General features: G+C 55.5%; 1 protein-coding gene across 20 annotated transcripts in view; it reads right to left on the bottom strand.

The window, feature by feature from the left end:
• Positions 1-610: 610 nt before the first annotated feature.
• The window catches only part of DNM1 (dynamin 1), a 40,142-nt gene continuing 21,128 nt past the window's right edge, over positions 611-19,624 (bottom strand). For 2 of the 20 annotated variants that reach the window (XM_074331097.1, XM_074331094.1), the window contains exons 11-23: positions 17,626-17,712; positions 15,237-15,307; positions 15,026-15,077; positions 14,810-14,821; positions 12,590-12,703; positions 8,812-8,921; positions 7,877-7,988; positions 7,410-7,421; positions 6,860-7,030; positions 5,575-5,816; positions 4,991-5,206; positions 2,852-2,888; positions 611-1,905 (exon numbers count right to left, since the gene is read on the bottom strand). In XM_074331097.1, the coding sequence (XP_074187198.1) occupies positions 2,867-2,888; positions 4,991-5,206; positions 5,575-5,816; positions 6,860-7,030; positions 7,410-7,421; positions 7,877-7,988; positions 8,812-8,921; positions 12,590-12,703; positions 14,810-14,821; positions 15,026-15,077; positions 15,237-15,307; positions 17,626-17,712 (1,221 nt within the window). In that variant the 3' untranslated portion in view covers positions 611-1,905; positions 2,852-2,866. Of the gene's footprint in view, positions 1,906-2,851; positions 2,889-3,527; positions 3,530-4,990; positions 5,207-5,574; positions 5,817-6,859; positions 7,031-7,409; positions 7,422-7,876; positions 7,989-8,811; positions 8,922-12,589; positions 12,704-14,809; positions 14,822-15,025; positions 15,078-15,236; positions 15,308-17,625; positions 17,713-19,624 lie in introns of all 20 variants that reach the window. The other 18 variants (XM_074331092.1, XM_074331088.1, XM_074331085.1 and 15 more) reach the window with 14 other exon arrangements.

Here is a 19,624-nt window from a genome sequence, read left to right as displayed (position 1 = left end):
ATTTCAGGTCACTGGGTCCTGGGTTCCCTGCCGTGGGCACTGAGCAGGGAGCAGATCCTGTCAGCAGAGGGCAGGTTTCTGCACTGTGTCTGAGCATGTCCAGTGGGCTGGTCGAGATCTGGGCCTGGTACTGCATGCTGCTTGGTGAAGCCTGGGGGGACCTCAAGGGGATTGCCATGGGGCTCTAAGGGGCAGTCCTGCCCTAATGGCTGACAGACCCAGAAGCCTGCTCTAAACTTGGGGAGGGAAAGCAGGGTGCCAGCACTCAAGAGCTGACTTCCAGGCCAGATGGTTTCCGTTCCATGACCCTTGACCCTGCCCTCTTTGGGGGCCTGTTTGTCCTGTCCTTCCACAGTGCCCACCCATGCCCCACATTATCCCTTCAGGCTGAGTTGGTGGCCCTGTACCCTAGTGGCCAGAGCAGGGTTCACAAGATGAGGACCTGCTAACTTCCAGGTGCTTTCCTAGTAGGCCTTGGAAAGGACAGGGCCTTGTTTCACCACTCCTTACAGCACCCGAGCAATAGCTGGTCCCTTCCCCACCCCGGAACCCCCATGTTTAAACCTTCACCTCTCCCTGACTGCCACAGAAAACAAGCCAGCAGAGGACACACTGTTGCCCATTGTCCAGAAATGGGTTTTATTGTCAGCCAAGAGACAGCAAGACGTAGTGGTCAGAACCACACAGCTGCCTGTACAGCACCTCCACACTCGGGGGAGGGATGGGAAAGCGGCAGAGGGGAGCTGGCTGTCCACAGGCTGGGCATGACAGGGAGGGTCATCGGAGGTGGCACACTTTGGAGAGGGGGGTGTCAGGGTGACAGTGTTCCCTTGTAATTGGGCCACAAGACTCCAAGGACAGCACGGTGATTCCCAGCATTAGAGGCGAGGCTATGGCGGCCATTTGTGTGTATGTGTGTGTGTGTATTTTATATATATATATATATGTATGAGTATTTATAGATATTTATAGAACGGGCAGGAGCAACACCACAGAGGGGCACAATTTTCACCAACGTCACGCTGGGTATGTCAGCTCACCACTACAACAGACTAGGTCACAGATGAAAGGGGGAGGCTTTGGGGCTGGAGCCACTGTCAAGTCACAGGACAGCCGTCCAGGCAGGCTTGGAAAGGGAGGTCTCCGAGGAATAGAAGGGATCTGGTTAGAGGTCGAAGGGGGGCCTGGGGCTCTCAGGACGGGACGGACTTGCCTGACCCGATCGGCTGGCAGTTGGAGAGAAAGCAGAGAGAACAGGAGAGAGAAGGAGGGAGAGAGCTGGTAAGGCAAGGGCGACCAAGCCCAGCAGGGGTAGGACGGCAGGGCAGGGGAAGAAGAAGCAGGTGGGTGTGGGCAAGGGTTCTGGAATAGAGGAGAGAGACAAAAAGGAAGGAGGAAGGGAGGAGCTGGAGATGGGTGTGGGTCAGAGCTTCACGGGGGTCTGGGGTGGGGTCTGGGCTGGAGGCTGGGGCGGCCCTCCCCCTGCCACGCACACTGGTCTCTCACACACCACCAGGCAGCACATCCACAGCTCCAAACACGTTCAGACCCATCTGGCTTCCCTCTTCTCTGGTCCCCTTATCTTGCAACCCACTGGCCCAGGGCCGCCCCTAGCCTCAGGGAGTATGGGGCTGTGAGCCCCATGGGACAGCCACCAGGCCCGATGGAAAAGACAGGAGAAAGAACACTGTTTGAACCAGGAGGGCAAAGCGAAAAGGATGGCTGGAGGGAGCACTGGAGGCCCCTCTGGGTGGGCAGAAAGCCCGGGAGTCCTCTGAAGGGACTCTGGGGAGGCAGGGAGGGGAGGCAGCCGGATGCCAGTGGCCATAGGTTTATAAGTCTAAGAGGGGAGCCTCAGCTGGTCGGGGGACCGCAGGTCGTGTAGGTGAGGCTGGGCCCTTCCTGCTGAGGAAAAGCAGAAGAGCAAGAGTCAGTGGCAGGGCCAGAGTGGCAGGCAGGTTCACTGGCTGAGTTTTGTGACTCAGCCAGGGTGGAACTCCGAGAAGCTGATTTGCCCAGGTCAGCAGACATAGTCATCCCCTTGGCTGAAGGGTGTAGGTCACCCCTAGGAGCAACAAGCTCCCCATGGGGGAGCAACCACCCCCACAGACTGGGGGTGGTGGTTTCTCTGGAGGCAAAGATGCTGCCTTCAGTTGAGCGCTAGCAGGTGTGACAATACCAATGAGGCAGGGGCAGCGATTGTGGAATCCTGCTTTGCCTGGGAGCCACGTTCTGGGCTGATGGTATGGACAGGACCTTCAGGCTTTCAGAAATCATCAAACAACCAGAACCTTCGGCCCAGATCGCTGTTCAATTGCTGACACGACAGAGGTGGGACTCTGACCTCCTCTGCCCTATTGTGGATTTGGTTCCCAGAGCTACCAGGCTGCGAGCTGGCTGCCCTGCCCCAGCAGCATGGCTCAGATTGGGGAATGACTATGGCACCCTCAGGGTGAAGTTCTAGGGTCTCTGGCTGCCTGAGTCCAGCCCCACATACAACTCCCTCCAGGCTCCCTGCCTCGACACCATAAACCATGAGCTCTCTGCCCTCTGACAGCTCCAGAGAGCACCCATGTCTGCCGGCTTGGGTGCAGAGCCTGTCCCAAGAGCTCCCCAGGCTCAGCCATGGAGGTCTTGAGCAGTGGCACTGAGTCCCGAGGCTCGCTGAGGAGGTAGGTGAGAGAGCCAGCTGGCAGTGAGGACAGGAAGAAGAAAGAATAAGTCTGGAGCTGCAGAAGGGAGAGGGAGGGGAGCCTGGCTCTGAGGTCCCAGGTGTGCCCCCCAATGTGGAGCTGGTGCAGCAGGGGGCAGACACACCACTCATGCAGCAGGCCGAGAGGCATGTACCTACCGTGGCTGACGCTCCTCAGGGGTCACTGATAGTGATTCTGAAAGACAGCACGAAATCAACATGGCAGTTCACACGCACGGACGGGGCAGGCCTGGGGGTGGGGGACACGCACACGCACACGCCCGGGCGTGCACACACATGCTATGAGGCCCCAAGGCCCTGCATGCACACACTGACACACATGCCCACAAACAACACGCATACACCTCCCGCACCTCCCACTGCCCAGCACCCCCACTGGCCGGCACGTGCAGCACAGGTCTGGGGCATGCACCCACTTGGCACACTGAAGCACACGCGTGGGCTGAGTCACAGCACAGAAGCTTGCCTGCACACAGGAGGCATTTGCACCAGCTCCCTCCACAATCGTGCCTGGTGTGCTCAGAGGGCCACCTGCAATGCTCCATATGGGGCAGGTTTTGCTTTCTTAGGGTCCAGCTGTCGTTTCTCCATCTAAGAGCCTTCCATGGCTCCCTACTGTCCACAGCATTGAGTCCTAATGAGTCAAACTCTTCTGTGGACTTTGCAGTTTCTCCAACCTGCCCCACTGTACCCACTGCAGCCTTTGCTTATTCCTCATTCTATCTGCCCTCCACTCTGGCCAGTGGCTCTCTTCAATGCATCCCACACCAAACCTTTACCCACATGGCTGCTCCCTACCCAAATGCCCTCCAACTGCTTACTACCTGAGGTGTGTCTCAGTCAGCCCCCAGACCTCACTGAAGTCAAGCTGCCTCAAAGCTCCCCCAGATTGCTCTCCTCCCTGAGACAAGGCTACGGTTGACCAAAAGTTTCCCGTGTGTTAGCAAGTCTGGAGTTAGAACAGATACCAAATCTTACAGTTCCCATATGTCACACCGCAGCATGTCAAGTACCCTTAAGAATCTGAACTCACATTGGAAGTTAGCCAAGTGCTCCTAGAGCCACATTTGCAGTTAATGCAGCATCCTTCTAGCCACTGTCTCCCTTGGTCCCCACACCAACCCTGGGAGAAAGGCAGAACGTTGATTTTCATTTGATAGAAGGGAAACTGAAGCCCTGGAAGGGAAAGTACTTGCTTAAAGGCCCACGGTGAACCAGAACCTCTGCACTCCAGTCCAGTGCTCTTGACCAACACCATGCTTCCTACTTTGGTCATCAGATCACCGCAGAGTAAGCCCCAACTCTATCTCATTTTGGGTTCATGGAGACTAGACCCGTGGCCCTACCCTCCAGCCATCTGGAAACATACATATTGGTCCGATGTGCCCTTCCTCAGAAAACATGGCCAGTGGAAACAGGGCAGACTGAGTTAGATATCAGAGTGAGCTCCCTTAAAAGAGGGTCATGGATCAAGAAGGCAAAGCCAAGGGATGAAGTAGAATCCTTTTTTCCTGGAAATCTCTGGGAAAGGGGCAGCCTTCACGCACTCCTGCCCCACACCCACCATGTTGGTCCAGGCCAGGTAGGGCCAGAGGAACAGAGAAGGAAAAAGCCATCAGCTTGCCCCATGGCTCCCATACCCCCTTCCCAGCTGTCCCATGTCCTACCCCATGCCTGGGAGCCATTCTTACACTCTCACACCTGTGTGCACGCCCACACACACCACACACCTTGCTGGTCACACAGTCACAGCCTGGCCTCTGTTTCTGTGGGCCAGAGGTGGGACACCCTCCTGGCACAGTTCAAAAGAGTCAGGACTGGAAGTGGAGTCATCAGGGTAGCCCTGAGTGTTAGTGAACAAAATCTACACATCAGGAGAGGATGGGGTTCAGATCCTAAGACCCAAGGTAGGCTCACTAGGGGATGGGAGAGAGAAGCAGAGGACGAATAGAGAACGGAGGCAGCATAAAGGGGAAAGGAAGAGGAATGCAATGTGTGGGAGAGAGAGTGAAAAAGGAGGGAAGCGCCATGCAAGTGCTGGAAAGAAGGGGGCAGGTGGGATGAACCCCACAGCCCCCTCCCCAGAAACGACCACCTCCGGGACTCAGCGCTCCTTGGGGAGCAGGCTCCGCCAGCCCTCGGCCACTCCAAGAGTGCCTTGGATGGAGAGGGCCGGCTCTGGCGGCCAGGGCCGATGCTCCAGAATCCGGCCTCATCTCCCTCCCCGCCACGCCCGCCCGGCGGTCTCTCCCGCCGACGCTTTCAGCCCCTACTCACCTGGGGACCCCGGGCGGGGCGCGGTTGGGGCGCGAGGGCACCTGGGGGGGAGGACCGAAGGGGTCAGGGGAAGCCCCCGGCCTGGAGGGCACGGGGGGCGCCCCCCCCAGGGCGGACCCAGCAGGCGGAGGCCCAGGTGCAGGGCCCCGCGACCCGGGCCGGGCTGGGGGCACGGCGGGGGCTCGGCGCTGCGGCGTGGGGCTGGACGTGGGTGACCTGTGGACCGCAGGGAGCGGAGAACAAGGAAGGGAGATGAGCGGCTCCGCCCCACCCTTAGGCCCCGCCCCCAGCCATGTGCCGGCCACGCCCATGCGCGCAAAGCCCCGCCCCACCCCAGGTGAACGCCGACGCTTAAGCCCCGCCCGCCCCCGGTGGCTCCAACATTCCAGCTCCACCCCGCCTCGCAGCCAGCACTCCACGGCAAGCCCCACCCCGCGACAAAGCCCCGCCCCTCTCTAAGCTCCGCCCCTCGCTCCAAGTGGGAGCCGCCCCGGTGACGCGGGCGCGCCACTGCCCGGTCCCGGCCCTCCTCCCGCGGGCCCCGGGTTGGGGGGCTTTGGGGCCGTGGGGGCCAGCCCTGATACCTGCGTCCAGTCGGTACGCTCTGCACCTGCAGCCAGGAGTCGTCCACAGGCGGAGGCATAGGCGTGCTGACAGTTGTCGTGTTGATGTCTCCGATGATGCTGAGCGCCTCCTTCAGTGCGTGGTACATGCGTAGCATCTCGTCACGCCGCTGCGCCTGCTCGGCCGACTCCTCCATCAGTGTGTTCTGGTCCCCGCACGAGTACAGGTTGGCCAGCAACTCCGAGAAGATGAATTCCTTGGTCTGCGTGCGGGCGGTGAAGAAAGGAGAGGGCTGGGACCTGTACCACTCTGCCGCCCCCACTGGCCCTGTTAGAACTGTGGGCTGGACTGTAAGCTCTGGAAAAGGGTCTCTGCCTAAATTCAGACACCTCCCCTGCTTCCCTGCCTGCCTACTCCCCATCCGCGACCCTTGTCCTTTTCTCAGATGGTCCAGAGAGGAAAAGTGACCTGTTTAAGGTCACAAATCTGGGAGGACAGCTCAGGGCCTGTCATACAACTAGGCCACCTTCTTACTCAGCTTTTTTCAGCCTCAGTTTCCTCATCTGTAAAATGGGGTTATTACACCCTTTCCAGGACTTGCATGCTCCACTGGACCAAAATAAGGAAGATGACAGTTTAAATTTTTCTGAGCCCTTGAGTAACAGGTGTAAATGTGTGCTTGCACTGGCGGAGACATGAGTCTCTGTGTGTAGGGGGAGGGTTAACGTTCTCCTTCAAATCCCCAGGTGTTACCTGGCCTAGGCTCTGGGACATTCATGGAGAGATGCTGAGGTTTTTACACCATAGGCCTGTGTCGTATTTGTTATTCAAGACTGTGTTGAGCACCTCCTACGTGTTGCTATGCACTTTATATTAATTTAATCCTCAACTCTATTATATACCTATAGATACATATATACATATAAGGAAACAGGCTCAGAGAAGGTAGTTCATTTGCTCAAAGTCGTACAGAGAATTTATGGCAAAGCCAGGATTCTAACCACTGGTGGTAGTGGTTCTGTGGAGTGTATATTTCAAAATGTCTGGGAAGGAGTTCTCAAAAGACACAGATTTCTAGCTCCTTCTGGAAAACATTTAAGTATGTTTGAAACAACTTGGGTATGTGAATCTATAAGATAATACATGAAACTCACATTATATTTCTATCGAATGGCTCTGCTATGGACCTATGCCTTCCTCCCTAGAGGTGGTCCCACAGGGCTGGCCCGTGTCTCCCCCAGGCCAGCCTGGCTGCCTGCCTCCCTGGTCTCACCAGAGCCCCGCGCCCCACAGCGGTGCACCCACATTGTTAATCATGAGGTGCATGATGGTCTTAGGCATGAGGTCCCGCACGGTCTTATTGACGATGGCCATGTATGAGTCCACCAGGTTTCGGATGGTCTCCACCTGCCGTTCCAGCTGTGGGTCCATGGAGTGCATGAAGCTGTCTGAGCCATTCTCTTCAGTCTCACTGGCCTGCCATGGAGAACAGAGGGAATCAGGGTGGCTCGGTCCTTGAAGCCGGGTTCCAGGCCTCCCCAGGATCTTAGCCCCTCCCCTCCAAAAGTGCCTGGAACACTGAGGCAGAGAGAAGCAACTGGCCTGAACACACGGACACCAGCTTCCCCATATGCTCTGGGTCTCTGGGCTCTACCCCCAGACTCTCAAGACCCCAGACCCTCATTCAGCCTTATCTTGGCTGTGATTCTAGTGCCTAGAATTTGCCTCAGTTTCCCAGTCCATGAATTAGGAAAGACATCTCCAAGGTCTCCTCCTGATTCTAAAGGCCTGGCTAGAGCTGATCTGATGCCAGGCTGCAGACGCGTGGCAGCAGGTGAGGGAAGGGCATACTCACTTTCTCCTTGTCCTGGGAGGCCCACACCAAAGCCATAGAGGTCACCACACAGAATTGCCACCGTAGCCAATAGTGAGCACAGCCGAAGCAGATACACAGAGAAGAAAAGGGGAGGGATTGAGTGAACCCTGCACTGCACCCCAACTCTAAGGCAATACTAGACACCGCCACAGTGAAAGAAGGGAGAAAAGAGAAGGCAGTCGTCACAAGAAACCACCATCGTATGAAAGGGATGCAGGAAATGCCATGTGCTGCAGATAAGGGGACACATAAAACTGCCAGTGGATAAGGACGGGAGGAAGATTTAAGTCTGATCCAGTCCCAGGGCAGGTAGGGGGAGGGTTCCTCCTATTTCTAAACCCAGGGAGGGTTCGAGATACGTGGTATGAGTCGGTATCACTGAGGATGGTGCTTCAGGCCTCCTATTATCAGCAACTTGCCCCTCCCCTCCCTGCCCTGTCACTCACCCCAACGCGCTCAGGGTACACGCCAGCCCTCAGGAAGGAGGCCTTCCAGCTATCCACCTCCTCCTGTGTCTCGCAGGCCAGTTCCAGCTGCCGATAGTCCTTGTAGACATTCCTGCAAGATGGGGCAGGAGGTGAGGGGAGCCAGGGTGAAGCCTATTCACCCTGGGGGTTAAGGGCATGCGTGGACTGGGGTCATCACGCCACCTGGGGGCCAGTCCTGGCTTTCTCATTTCCAAGCTAGGTGACCCTGGGTAAGTCCCTTCCTCTCTCCAAACCTCAGTTTCCTCATCTGGATGATGGGTTAACAACAATTCCTGCCTCCTAGGGTTATTGTGAGGATTCGGTGAAATGAGCAGTATAAAATACTCTATTAGAAAGGGACTGAGCCTTCAATAACGGGCCACCTGTGACAGTGCCTCTCCTGGCTTGGATCTCAGCCCCTACCAGCTCCTTCCCTGTCTCTCTTGGGACTCCCCTGATGGCAGCTGTATTGAACCCTCATCTGTGGATAGGAGAAAGCCCATTAGAGTCAGCCCTGGGTCGGGAGTTGAGAGGCCTGGTACAGCCACTGGCCCCGCCCGGACACTGAGCACCATGGAAAGGGGATCAGGCCTGACTGGGCTGTCCTTTGTCCCCAGTGCCTGACGTGTCTTATGCAGAGCACCCACTAACCAAGTGACTGTGGAAGGACAGAAGGGGAGGAGGGATGGAGGAAGGGAGGAAGGAAGAGAGATGGAGGGACAGTGAGCAGGAAGGAGCTCTTGAACGCTGCCTAGCACACACTAGGGACTCCATGATATTTGTCAAATGCATGACTTGCTGTGGGGCTTGGGGCAGGTCCCTCTCTTTTCTGGATCTATGTACCACATTTCTCCTCAGTGGGGGTGGTTTGGGGCTTGCAGGGTCTGGGGCCCCAGCGGGGGGCAGGCAGGCACCTCTGCTCCGTGTTAAACAGGGCAAAGATATGCTTGCTCGACATGAAGCCCTTCTCCACGTCCCGCAGCTTCAGATTGTCCACGGACAGCATATATTTCTTCTCTTTCTCCTGTGGGTAGAGCCATGGGTGAGGGTGGCACTGTTCTCTGCCACATCTCACTCCCTGAGAGCTCTCCATACTAGGGAGCACCTGTGAACCCTCAGAGTGGCCCCAGGCTTCTGGGGACCAGCCTCTCGTGCTGCACAGGCGCTGACGAAAGCCTGGCTATGAAGCCCTGGGCCTGCTGGGCACCTCCGGTTCCCAGGGGCATTCAAGTCATTCCACCACCTCTGCATACCTGCCAGGGTGGCGAGGCTGAAGGTGGCTCCCACATCCTGCCCCCAAAACGCCCTGGATGCAAGCCAGGCCAGCCCCAACCAGAGTCCCCTCACTGGAGCCTCTCTCGCTCCTGGCCTGGCTGCTGGGCCTGCTTTGGATAAGCCTCTGACTTCATTTCCTGACTGTAGAGACAGGAAGGGGGGCCACCAGCCCTGAGGCTTCAAAGGGCTGGCTCAGCCCACACCCCCCAGACGCCCATGTGTTAGCAATCAGCCACATAACACAGGCCTGGCGATGGTGAGTCTGTGCAAACGTGTATGGTTGTGTGTGTGTGTGCGCGCGCAAACACATACAGACCGGAGCATATATCCTATCACTATTGTGTTGTTGTACATGTGTGTCTGAGGAGGTGGCCAGCATGGCCACGTGTCCACGTGAGCATGTTTCTGTGCACACTTTGGTAGATGTGTGTGGAAATTGTAAATGTCTATGTGTTTGCATGAAAGTTGGACAGTCGGACACGTACTGTCCAACTGTATGTATTTACGTACACACAGTTTGTGCAATGGGCTGGAGATGTCTGGTTGCTCTGTAGTCGTCTGGGAGGAGTTATGTGTATATGTGGATGGGCATGTGGGTGCCAGGCCTACGTGCACATGTGTGTGTGCCTGGTGTGGCCGACATGTGTCTGTAGGCTGCTGTCAATGGGAGGGCCCAGGGATCTCTGGAGGAGGGACCCCAGGATGGGGCTCTGGGAGGAAGGGAGAGGTTTCTGCTGTTTGTACCCCATTTGCCCACCCAGCACCACAGGATACATGCTCATATGGGGGGAAGGGGTGGTCTAAGTGGGTCTCTGGGAGTCAGGGCGTGGGCAGGAATCTCGCCCAGGATCTCAGGTGGGGGCCTGGGTCTAGGAGGACCCTGCTGCCTGTCCTGCGTCATCCTGCCCACCGCCCTCTGCCCCCCGCACCCGCCTGGCCTGTCCAGCCACATAAAGCCCTCTTTATGGCAGGCGGATGGCCGGGAGCCCCAGAGGGCGGCTGGGGGAGGAGAGGAGGAAGTTGCACACGAGGCCAGAGAACATCTGGAAGCGTTCGAGGGAGGCCCCGCCACCACCACCCTGCGCTCTGGGGTTGGACACTAGGCAGGAGTGGCCTCCTCCCCTCACCCCTCCCTTCCTGCTGGCCAGCCCCCTCCCCAGGCCCCTCCTTCCCAGCCACAGCTACTGCTCACCCCTGCCACGTCAAAGGAGGCAGAAGGGGAGCCGGGAGCAGAGAAGGGACCTCGGGCTGGCTGGGCTGGGGATGGGGGCCTTGGATCTCCAAGAGACGGGCTGAAGCTCCCACCCGATGACAGACACTGCCACCTGGATGGACCAGAGGACACGTCCACTCCGTCTACCCAGTGTTTAGACTATCTGTTCAGGATCCCAAATTGTACAGTAGTCTGCACATTGGTTAGGCTGGCTGGGTTAGACCCTCGGCGCCGCTGGAGAGCCGGACCGACCCCCGTCATCCCAGAGCTGGAGCTCGGAGCTGGGGCAGGGGTGTGGGGGGCATAGGGAGGACTGGGAGGAGGTGCAGAAGGATGGGGGTGCCATTCTGTTGTGGGATGGGGTGAGGGGTGCTGATGGGTGGCAAAGGCAGACTGAGAAGCTGGGGGGAGGGGTTGCCAATGAGGGCTGGGGATATGGGTGGCCTCCTGTCTGCCCAGAGGGCCACCCAAGTCCCAAAGACCAGAGTGCTGGCAGCTGGAGGGAGAAAAGGGACAGATCACCCTCCCCCTAGCCGGGACCACCTCCATTTCCCCAGATGTTCTAGTGCAAAAATCCACTCACACCCAACACACACACATCACGTAGCCTTGACACGCACACCTCACAATTCAGGCACATACATCCCCACACCCGCACTTTAAACCACACATCCATGCCCTAAGCACACATGTACACTGTATGTGCACACATGCGTGCACACACACACACACACACACACACACACACACACACCCTCCCAACGGAACACTGGCCATCTGTACATCCCAAATACACACATATTCTCAAATACTCCACACATACACCCTTCCTCAAGCCCACTCACTCCACACACACACTTATACACCCAGCACGGGCACACACGCCCGAGGCACACACACTCTGCCCCCAAACGCACCTACAAACCCTCCTATACCAAACACACCTAGATGCTTACACCCCAACAGTCTCCCACAAAACACCCGCACACAATAGCCACAAGCCTCACACCCCCCTACCTCCCAGCACTCACTGTCCACTCCCCACATCCACTCAGGGCTGGCTTCGACACACGACTAAACTCAAATGTACACACAAAGCTCAAAAAAGACTCCCCCCCCACAGGTAGGAGGACAGGGGCCCCCCTCGGATACACTGCCCCGCCCCCTAGTGTAGCCAGTTACTGGCCCTCAGTCCCAGGTCACACTATCTGCACTCCCCAGACCACCACGGGGGGCGTCTAGGGATCCAGCCTGGGCTATGGAGCAGGAAGTCGCCCCCCACCCGCCTGCCATGCCACCTCACACTCCATCCCTTCCAGGGGCCCTTGTGCTCAGGGAGAGGCCAGGCTTGGGGTAATGAGGTCCAGATGGTTTGGCACCCCTGTCAGTGACGACAGAGGGCCCCGCCCAAGGTGGGGATGGGGGGGGGACTGCCCAGAGCGACTTAGAGGGGGCAGGGATCAAGGAGGGGCTTGGAGACCAGAATCACGGCCCCCACGTTGTGCCCTCCTTCCCCATTGAAAGTACCATCTCCTCCAACAGACCCCTCAGGAAGAAGAGAGTCCCTTCCCCCACTCTGGGGCCAGCTGGAGTTCATTACCACAAGCCTCCCCCAGCCCTCCCTGCTCTCTATGGTCACCTCTGGAATCCAGATGTGGAAGCCAAATAGATTCATTCTTAAAGGAGACCAGCAGCAGGGGAGGGAGGTGGTGGGGGTCTGTTTGCACTCGTGGGCAGTGGAGTTGTGCTTCTGTGGGGCCTGGAGGCACGCTGGGGATCTCCCTTGGACGGCCAGGGTCTGGGGGACTGGGGTACAGGGGTTAACAGGGTGTCTGGCAGCTGGACCAGTGTGTGTCATGGGCCTGTGGGGGCCACAGACGAGGCGGCACGCCCTGGAGTGGGAAAACAGGAAGGCCGCAGAGCTGGAGGGGTCAGGGAGGGGAGCCTAGTACCCCAGCTCACCCTCTCCAGGGCACTTAGCCCCAAGCTCCCCAGCCCTGCCAAGCCGTGTCCATCCAGCCTGCATGAGCCCCCAGGATGGCCTGCCACTGGTCCTTGCAGCCCACCTCCAGACCAGAAGATCTTTGATGGGATTTTTAAAAACCTGTCTTGGGTGGCCCAGTGCACGCCAAGCCCGTGGAAGGGTCTGAGCCTGACTCCGGCCACCAGCCAAGCCCCTCGAGGACCCCTGGCCCTTGACTCACCTCGTCATCTTTGTACCAGGACAGATTCTCGGCCGTCAGCACAAACCAATACTCCTTGGAGCCCCCCTTCATGATGCCAATGTTGTTGATTGTCAGCCAGCCTTTCCGGATGACCTGGAGGGGGCGGGGGCCGGAGGTCAGCGGGCAGAGGCCAGGCTTCCGGGTGGCAGATAGGGTAGGCAAAGACAGGCACTCGAAAACCCACCCTTTCCCCAGCTCATGGAGGCCTGGCTGGTCAGGGAGGGTGGGGGCCATACCTGCCCTGGTTTGAACCAGAAGCCAACAGAGCGGAAGACAGAAGAAGGCAGAGGTGAGCTCAAGATAAAGAGCCCTCAGAGCTGTCTGAGTAGGGGACCGGTGGCCTTGGTAGGGGATGAGCTCCCCACCACTAAAAGGGTATAAGCAAAGCTTAGGTGGCCAACTGGGCAAGAGAACTCTGAGCGTCTTTTCAGCTTGAGATCCAATTTATTCTAAGACTCGTTTCTGACCTCAGAGACTTTGCACATGCTGCTGTTGCCTCTGCCTAGAAAGTACTTCCTTTCCTGTTTGCCTGGCAAATTCTTACTCGCCCTCTGGGTATCAGTTCAGAAATGACATTCTCAGGCAGGCCTTCTCTGGCCTCCAGTATAAGTCAGGAACCCCATTATAATCTTTTATCACTCCCTTAAGTCTTCTTCTATGACAATGATTGGGATTTCGAATTAATGTGCATGATGCACGTATGTGCATGTGAGTGTGCGTGCGTGTGTGTGTGTGTGTGTGTGTGTGTGTGTGAGATTACCTGTTGATGTCAGCCTCTCTTGCTAAATTGTGAACTCTCTCATTCTCTGGTGTACCCCAGTACCTTGCAGAGGGCTTAGCAGACGATAAGTGATCAACAAATATTTGTGGTATGAATACACGAGTGCTGTAACAGTAGGGTTCCAACAGCCTCTGGCCCCAAGCCCCGGACACAGGTGGGGTGATAGGGAGTGGGGGCAGAGGGGAGGCGCTGAGTACCAATTGTCCAGGCCCCTTCTTCCTGGGGAAAGCTCAGAGTAACAGGCAAAGGTCTCTTTTCACAGCAGGAAGCAGCTGTCCCTAGGACTGTCCTGGCCCATCACCATAGGCCAGAGCTGTGGATTGTACTCTAAGGGCAGAGTCACTGCGCAGACGCTGGGCCCCATGACCCCTCTCCTACCACGTCCCCATCCAGTGGATCCCTTCAGTGTCTTTGGGATTGAGTCCAAATACCACACCCTAGCACTGGGATTGCCCAGCATCTGACCAACAGGCCTCGCCATCCTGCTCCCTGCCCTGCCCTGCTGCCTTTGTCCTCCCTCAGCCACCCCCAGCCCTTCCCCCCTCTGCTCATCCAGAGCCCCTGCAGCAGGGACCTCCCGCTTCCCCGACTCCTGCCCTGCCTGGGCCCTGCCTGCTGGTCCAGGTCTCCAAGGGGCAGTGCCAAGGTCTGTCTCCTGTCCAGGGGCCAGCAGTATAGGCACCAGTGAGTGTTCGTTGAACCAAACTGCCCTGAGATATTACATCCATCCATTCCTTCATCCTACTGCGCACCTACTGTGTGCCAGGCACTGGGCTGGAGGCTGAAGATTTACTGATGAACAAGACAGACCAAGCCCTTTCCCTCATGGGGTTTGGGATGGAAATAGGTGTGAAGTCAATAATCACAAACGTGCAGATTATTACAGAGACTCTGGCCTCTGGAAAAGCCCAGGACTCTATGGCTCATGTGTACAACTAAGATGGAGAAGCGATGTGTCAGCAGAGATCTGAAGGACAGAACAGGTGAGGACAGACTTGTCTCTTGACATTGCATTCATCTCCTTACTCCACTTTCTGGCGGAGATGGCTAGCTTAAAAACATGTTTCTCTCTCATCCATCTACCCATCCACCCACCCACCCACCCACCCATCCATCAAACAGTTATTTGAGCACCCCTACTCAGTGCCAGGCACCAGCGAGGCATTTTGACCCGCCCCAGCCCCCATGGTCTACCACTGCCTGAAGTAATGCTTAGGTCATGCGTACTGATGGACAGACTGATGGGACTCCGTGTGTGGCTAGGCCTTGCCTCTGGCCTGAGATCAAGTGTGGACACCCTTGTGCTGGTCTGTGCAAGCAGCTCAAGCCAAAGGGTGCCATCTTGCCCATCCCCACTACAAATGGGCCCCTTCCTCCCCCTCACTATACAAGCCAAGAGCCCCAGTCCTGGTACTCACCAGAATCTCATCCTGCAAAGAGGTAACCATAGCAACCACGAGAAGCATCGGGAGAGAGGAGAGAGGGTTACTGAGGCAGAGTGGGAGGCGTGTGGCCGGCAGTTGACAGGCTCCTTGGCCCCATGGGACCATTCCCCTTCGGGGAGGGGGCTCTCAGAGCTTGGCGTCCATCCGGCACCCTCCATCCCTCGGGCTGGGGCACCGGGGCTCACTCACCTGGTTCCCTGAAGCCTTCTTCTTGTTCATCTGGTTGCTCCTCTGCTGAGCACTAATGGGGAGAGAGGGAAGCGTCTCAGAACTTCTCCTCTCAAGAAGCCCAGCTCCATTGCCACTGCTCAACGGACACCAAACCCAGAAGCCCTGGGTCCTACTCTCTCCCTCTCCCCGTCACATGAGGTGTCACCTTCTCTGCTCAGGGAGCACTCACTTGGCAAAGCCTATGAAGTCCTCATGGTTGGTATTCATGTAAGCCAGCTCAATATCGATGAGAAGCATGACCTTCAAAGATACACAGGTCAGGAGGCAAGTGGAAAAGACACCACAAAGTTTTAAAATGTATGAAAAGCTGGGAGAAACATACTTGCAGCACGTATCGAATCCAAATAAATAAATCCATAATCCATGATCCATAATACATACATAACAGTATCCATAATAAATAAAGAGTTTCTACAAATCCATAAGTGAGACGAGAAACACAAATCAAAATAGCCAAAGAACATGAATGCGTAATTCATAGAAGGAATGCATGTAACCAATAAGGATATGTAAAAAATGCTCACCCTCATTAATAAAGAAATATGTTAAAACCACGAGACCTTTTTTAAACCTATCAATTTAATAATAAATATTGGTAATGACCAGTGTGGGCATAATTGTGAGAAGATGGATTCTCTTATATACTATTGATGGAAGTATAAATTTGTATCACCCTCTCGGAGGGCAATTTGGCAATATTTGACAACATTAAAATGCACATATTCACATCTAGAATTACATCTCACAGATAAATTCATTAAGTGAGCAGAGATCTATGTACCAGGGTGTGTGTGGTTTATAACAGAGACAAATTGGGAGCAAGCCAATGGCCAGTGGAAGGTGAAATAGATTATGGTACCCTCCGAACAATAAAGCTGTTCAAAGGATGAGGACAATTTCTAGGTTCCCGCATGGGAAGATCCTCTTCGCAAATGGTTAAGAGTGATGGGATTGTCATTGAGCTGTGGTGAGAGTGACATTCCTGACGCACATGCAGCGTTCAGACCCAGGAGCTGCTGCTTCCTGTGAGCCTGGGGCCTGCCTCAAGTTCAAAGGAAGTGTTTCAGCCTCATAGGAGTGGGGAAGAGACAACGAGATGAGGCAGGTGACATATCTGACACGTAATAGGTGCTCCACAGATGTCAGCTCCTACAATTATCTTTAGAGAAGAAAGGCACGACACAACCCAGGATGGTGGTTCTTTAAGATTCAGATGGAATCTGGAATCTGTGTGTGCCTAGGAAAAATGCCCGCAAGGGGACACACCAAATGGTTAATGGTTATTTTGTGGGAGGGACTGGGGGCAGGGAGGAGTGAATGGAGGAACATTTGCTTGTCATTTAATCACTTCTATAGTCATTGAATATTTTATTGAATCTTTATCACTTTTATCATTAAAAGGAGACCAATAAGGATTTAAAAACAACATCAACAACAAAAATGTGAGCAACTGGGGACAGAGTCACTGTGGAAAAGGGATGTGTAAGGATAGAGGCTGGGAAGGGTAGCAGAGGTGGTCATAGACAGAAGGATGACAGATGGATAAGGAAAGAGGAGTAGCCTGTGAGCTGTGTGAAGCCAGAAGGAGGACACGCTTATCTGTGCTCCTTCCAGCTCAGAGACAGCATCCAGTAATATTGTTTGTGACTGAATGAATGAATATTTGATAAATGACTACATAAAAGGAAGAGGGGTGGCGATGACAGGTATAAGGTGACCCAGAGAAACAGCATATAGAGACAGAGGCCCAAAGAGAGATGACCAGAGCATAGATTGCCAAAAAGTTGAGAAGCAGATGGTGGGAATGTAAAATGGTGCTGCACTGTGGAAATCACTATGGTGCTTCCTCAAAAAATTAAACATAGAACTATTATATGACCCAGCAATTCCACTTCTGGATAGTACCCATAAGAATGGAAAGCAGGGTCTCCAAAAGATACTTGTGCACCAATGTTCATAGAAGAATTATTCACAATAGCCAAGAAAGAAGTGGAAACAACCCAAATGGATAAACAAAATGTGGTCTATACGTACAATGGAATATCATTCAGTCTTTAAAAGGAAGAAAATTCTGACACATGCTACAACATGGATGAACCTTGAGAACATTTTGCTAAGTGAAAGAAGCCAGACACAAAAGGACAAATGTTACATGTTTCCACTTATATTAGGTCCCGAGAGTTTTCAAATTCATAGAAACAGAACGTAGAATAGTGGGTGCCAGGAGTTGGGGTTAAGCGGAATGGGGAGTTAGTGTTTCATGGGGACAGAGTTTCATTTTGGGAAGATGAAAAAGTTCTGGAAATGGATGGTGGTGATGGTTGCACAACAATGTGAATGTATTTAATACCAGAGAACTTCACACTTAGAAATGGTTAAAATAGTACATTTTGTTATATGTATATAATATATTCCAGAGAGAGAGAGAGAGAGAGAAAGTTGGTGTAAGGATGGAAAGTATGAGGGAGGCTGAGAAAGAAGAGACAAAGTGGGAAGAAGGAAGAGAGTCCAGGGACCTGAGGAAAGGCTAGGGAAGAGGGGCTGGGACGTGGGCTCACCTGCTCCTTTGTGCGACCCTCGCGCTCCCGGATGTGGGTGGTCACAATGCGCTCCATCTCCTCGCGCAGCCTCGGGTATTGCTGGAGCTGGGGAAAAGTGGGAGGCGAGAGAGCCACGTACACAGGGGGCATGGGCCGGGAGCACCCAAACCCCACCAGGGTCCAGGGGCATGGGGTGGAGGCACACACAGAATGCCTGAGAGCAGGGGGAGAGAGACCTGGGGTCCCAGGAAGCTGATGGCACCAAACCACGGCCACCCCTTTTCCCCAAGTGTGGGTTCCAAATGGCAATTCAAGGTTTTTCCTGGTTTCAGGCCCTCTTCACTGTCCTACCTGAGCAACTTCAAGGAGGAGGGCAGTTCCCATGGGCAGAAATGCCATGGGAATCAGTGTGCTCCTCGGCTGCCATCTTGGTGGCAGCCATCTTGGAACCAGACATATTCCACTGAGGCCTTTGCTTGGCGGACCATAAGCTCCCGAAGCTTTCACTGACCCTCAGGGCTACCCCTTGCCTTCTCAAAGCCTTGGTGGGACAGTCAGGTGGGGAATCAAGCAGGGAATTCCTGTCCAGGAAGAATGTGGGGAGGGCAGGGCCTAAGGTGCCAGTTGGCCTCCTGAATCAGGCTGGGGACAGGCAATGCTCCTTGTCAGAGCTGGGAGATGGGAAAACCAGCAGTCACACATACGACATGCAGAAGCCACAGGCACAGTCATGCGAGGGTGTGGGGGGCATGCGGAGTGGGGGTGCCAGCAGCATGAGCAGTACCCCGCGGGGGGCCTGGCTGGGCCCCTGGCCCTCTTGGTAGAACCCACCCAGTTTAGCCTCCCTTTGCATGCTCCAGCCTGGAACCATCATCCCCATCCACATCTGTCTGGCCCTGAGCTGGCCAGCCAAACTGTCTCTACCCTACTCCTTTGGGGTTAGGAGCTCAGCACCACCCATTTCCCCCCAGTTTGTATCGACTGAGGCTGAAGGGGAAGTTACTGCAAGCCCTTCTCCTCTGCCTGGACAAAGCCCAGGTTGCCTCATTCTCCCTCAAGACACTGTTGGATGTCACCTCCATCCGAAAGCCTGCTCTGACCACCCTGAGAGCTGGGTAAAGGGTCTCTCTGTGGCCCCTGTTACCTTCCCTCATTAAACTGTATTGCAATTGCCCTGAAGGCAGGGGCAGGGCCAGGCACACCACCAGTGCTCAGAGAGGGCACGTTGAAGGAATGAGGGAATGAATGGATGGAAGGATGTCTTTGCCCTCCTTGACACAGTGCATGGACACGGGTTCCTCTGCCCTCTGCCTCATGAACAGGCAACTCCTTGAGGAGGGAGACTTGTGGAGCTGCTGATGGTGGGAACCCAACCACAGGGACCTCCAGTCCTGCTGGCCCACCCTTCCCATCGGTGGCCACGTGGGGCCCAAGGGAGACAGAGCCAGACCACTCTTGTCCCTCGTCCCATGCCTGGATCAGGCCCCTCAGGTGGATCTCCCTATGTGGGAAGAGAGCTGGAGGTTAGCATCACTGGGTCACAGGTAGTGATTCTGAGCGCAAGATGGAGGCCAAGGAGATGGGGTGGGGGCATTGGGAGAGGCAGGAGGAGAGGGAAGAAAGCAGCGCCCAGGAGAGGCAGATGTGAGAAATGTCACATCCTCCCACCCCCACCCTGTCACCGCACCATCCTGTGGCTGTGCCAAAGGCGTGGCTGATGTGGCCAAGTACAAGGGGTCTGGTGGGGGGGCAGCCTGAGACCAGTGGACCCTGCTGCCCCATGAGGCTCAAGGAGTGGTTCCCACTCCTTCTCGAAATCTCCAGCTTGAAGCAGAGATTCGGGAGTGAGTCACAGCCATCAGGCCTTCACTGAGATGGTCCCAAGTGCTCTCTCCGAGGGTGGGGCTTTGCAGAGGAGGGGGGAGGGGGGCAAGTAGGGAGGAGGAGGGAGCAATTTGCCAAAGAGCATGACCAGTTCTCCCACTAACTGCCTGGATATTCCATTTGTCAAGTTTTC

The sequence above is a fragment of the Rhinolophus sinicus genome, linkage group LG04, assembly GCF_036562045.2.
Source record: "Rhinolophus sinicus isolate RSC01 linkage group LG04, ASM3656204v1, whole genome shotgun sequence".
NCBI lineage: Eukaryota > Metazoa > Chordata > Mammalia > Chiroptera > Rhinolophidae > Rhinolophus > Rhinolophus sinicus.
This window is presented reverse-complemented; position numbering and strand designations above follow the sequence as displayed.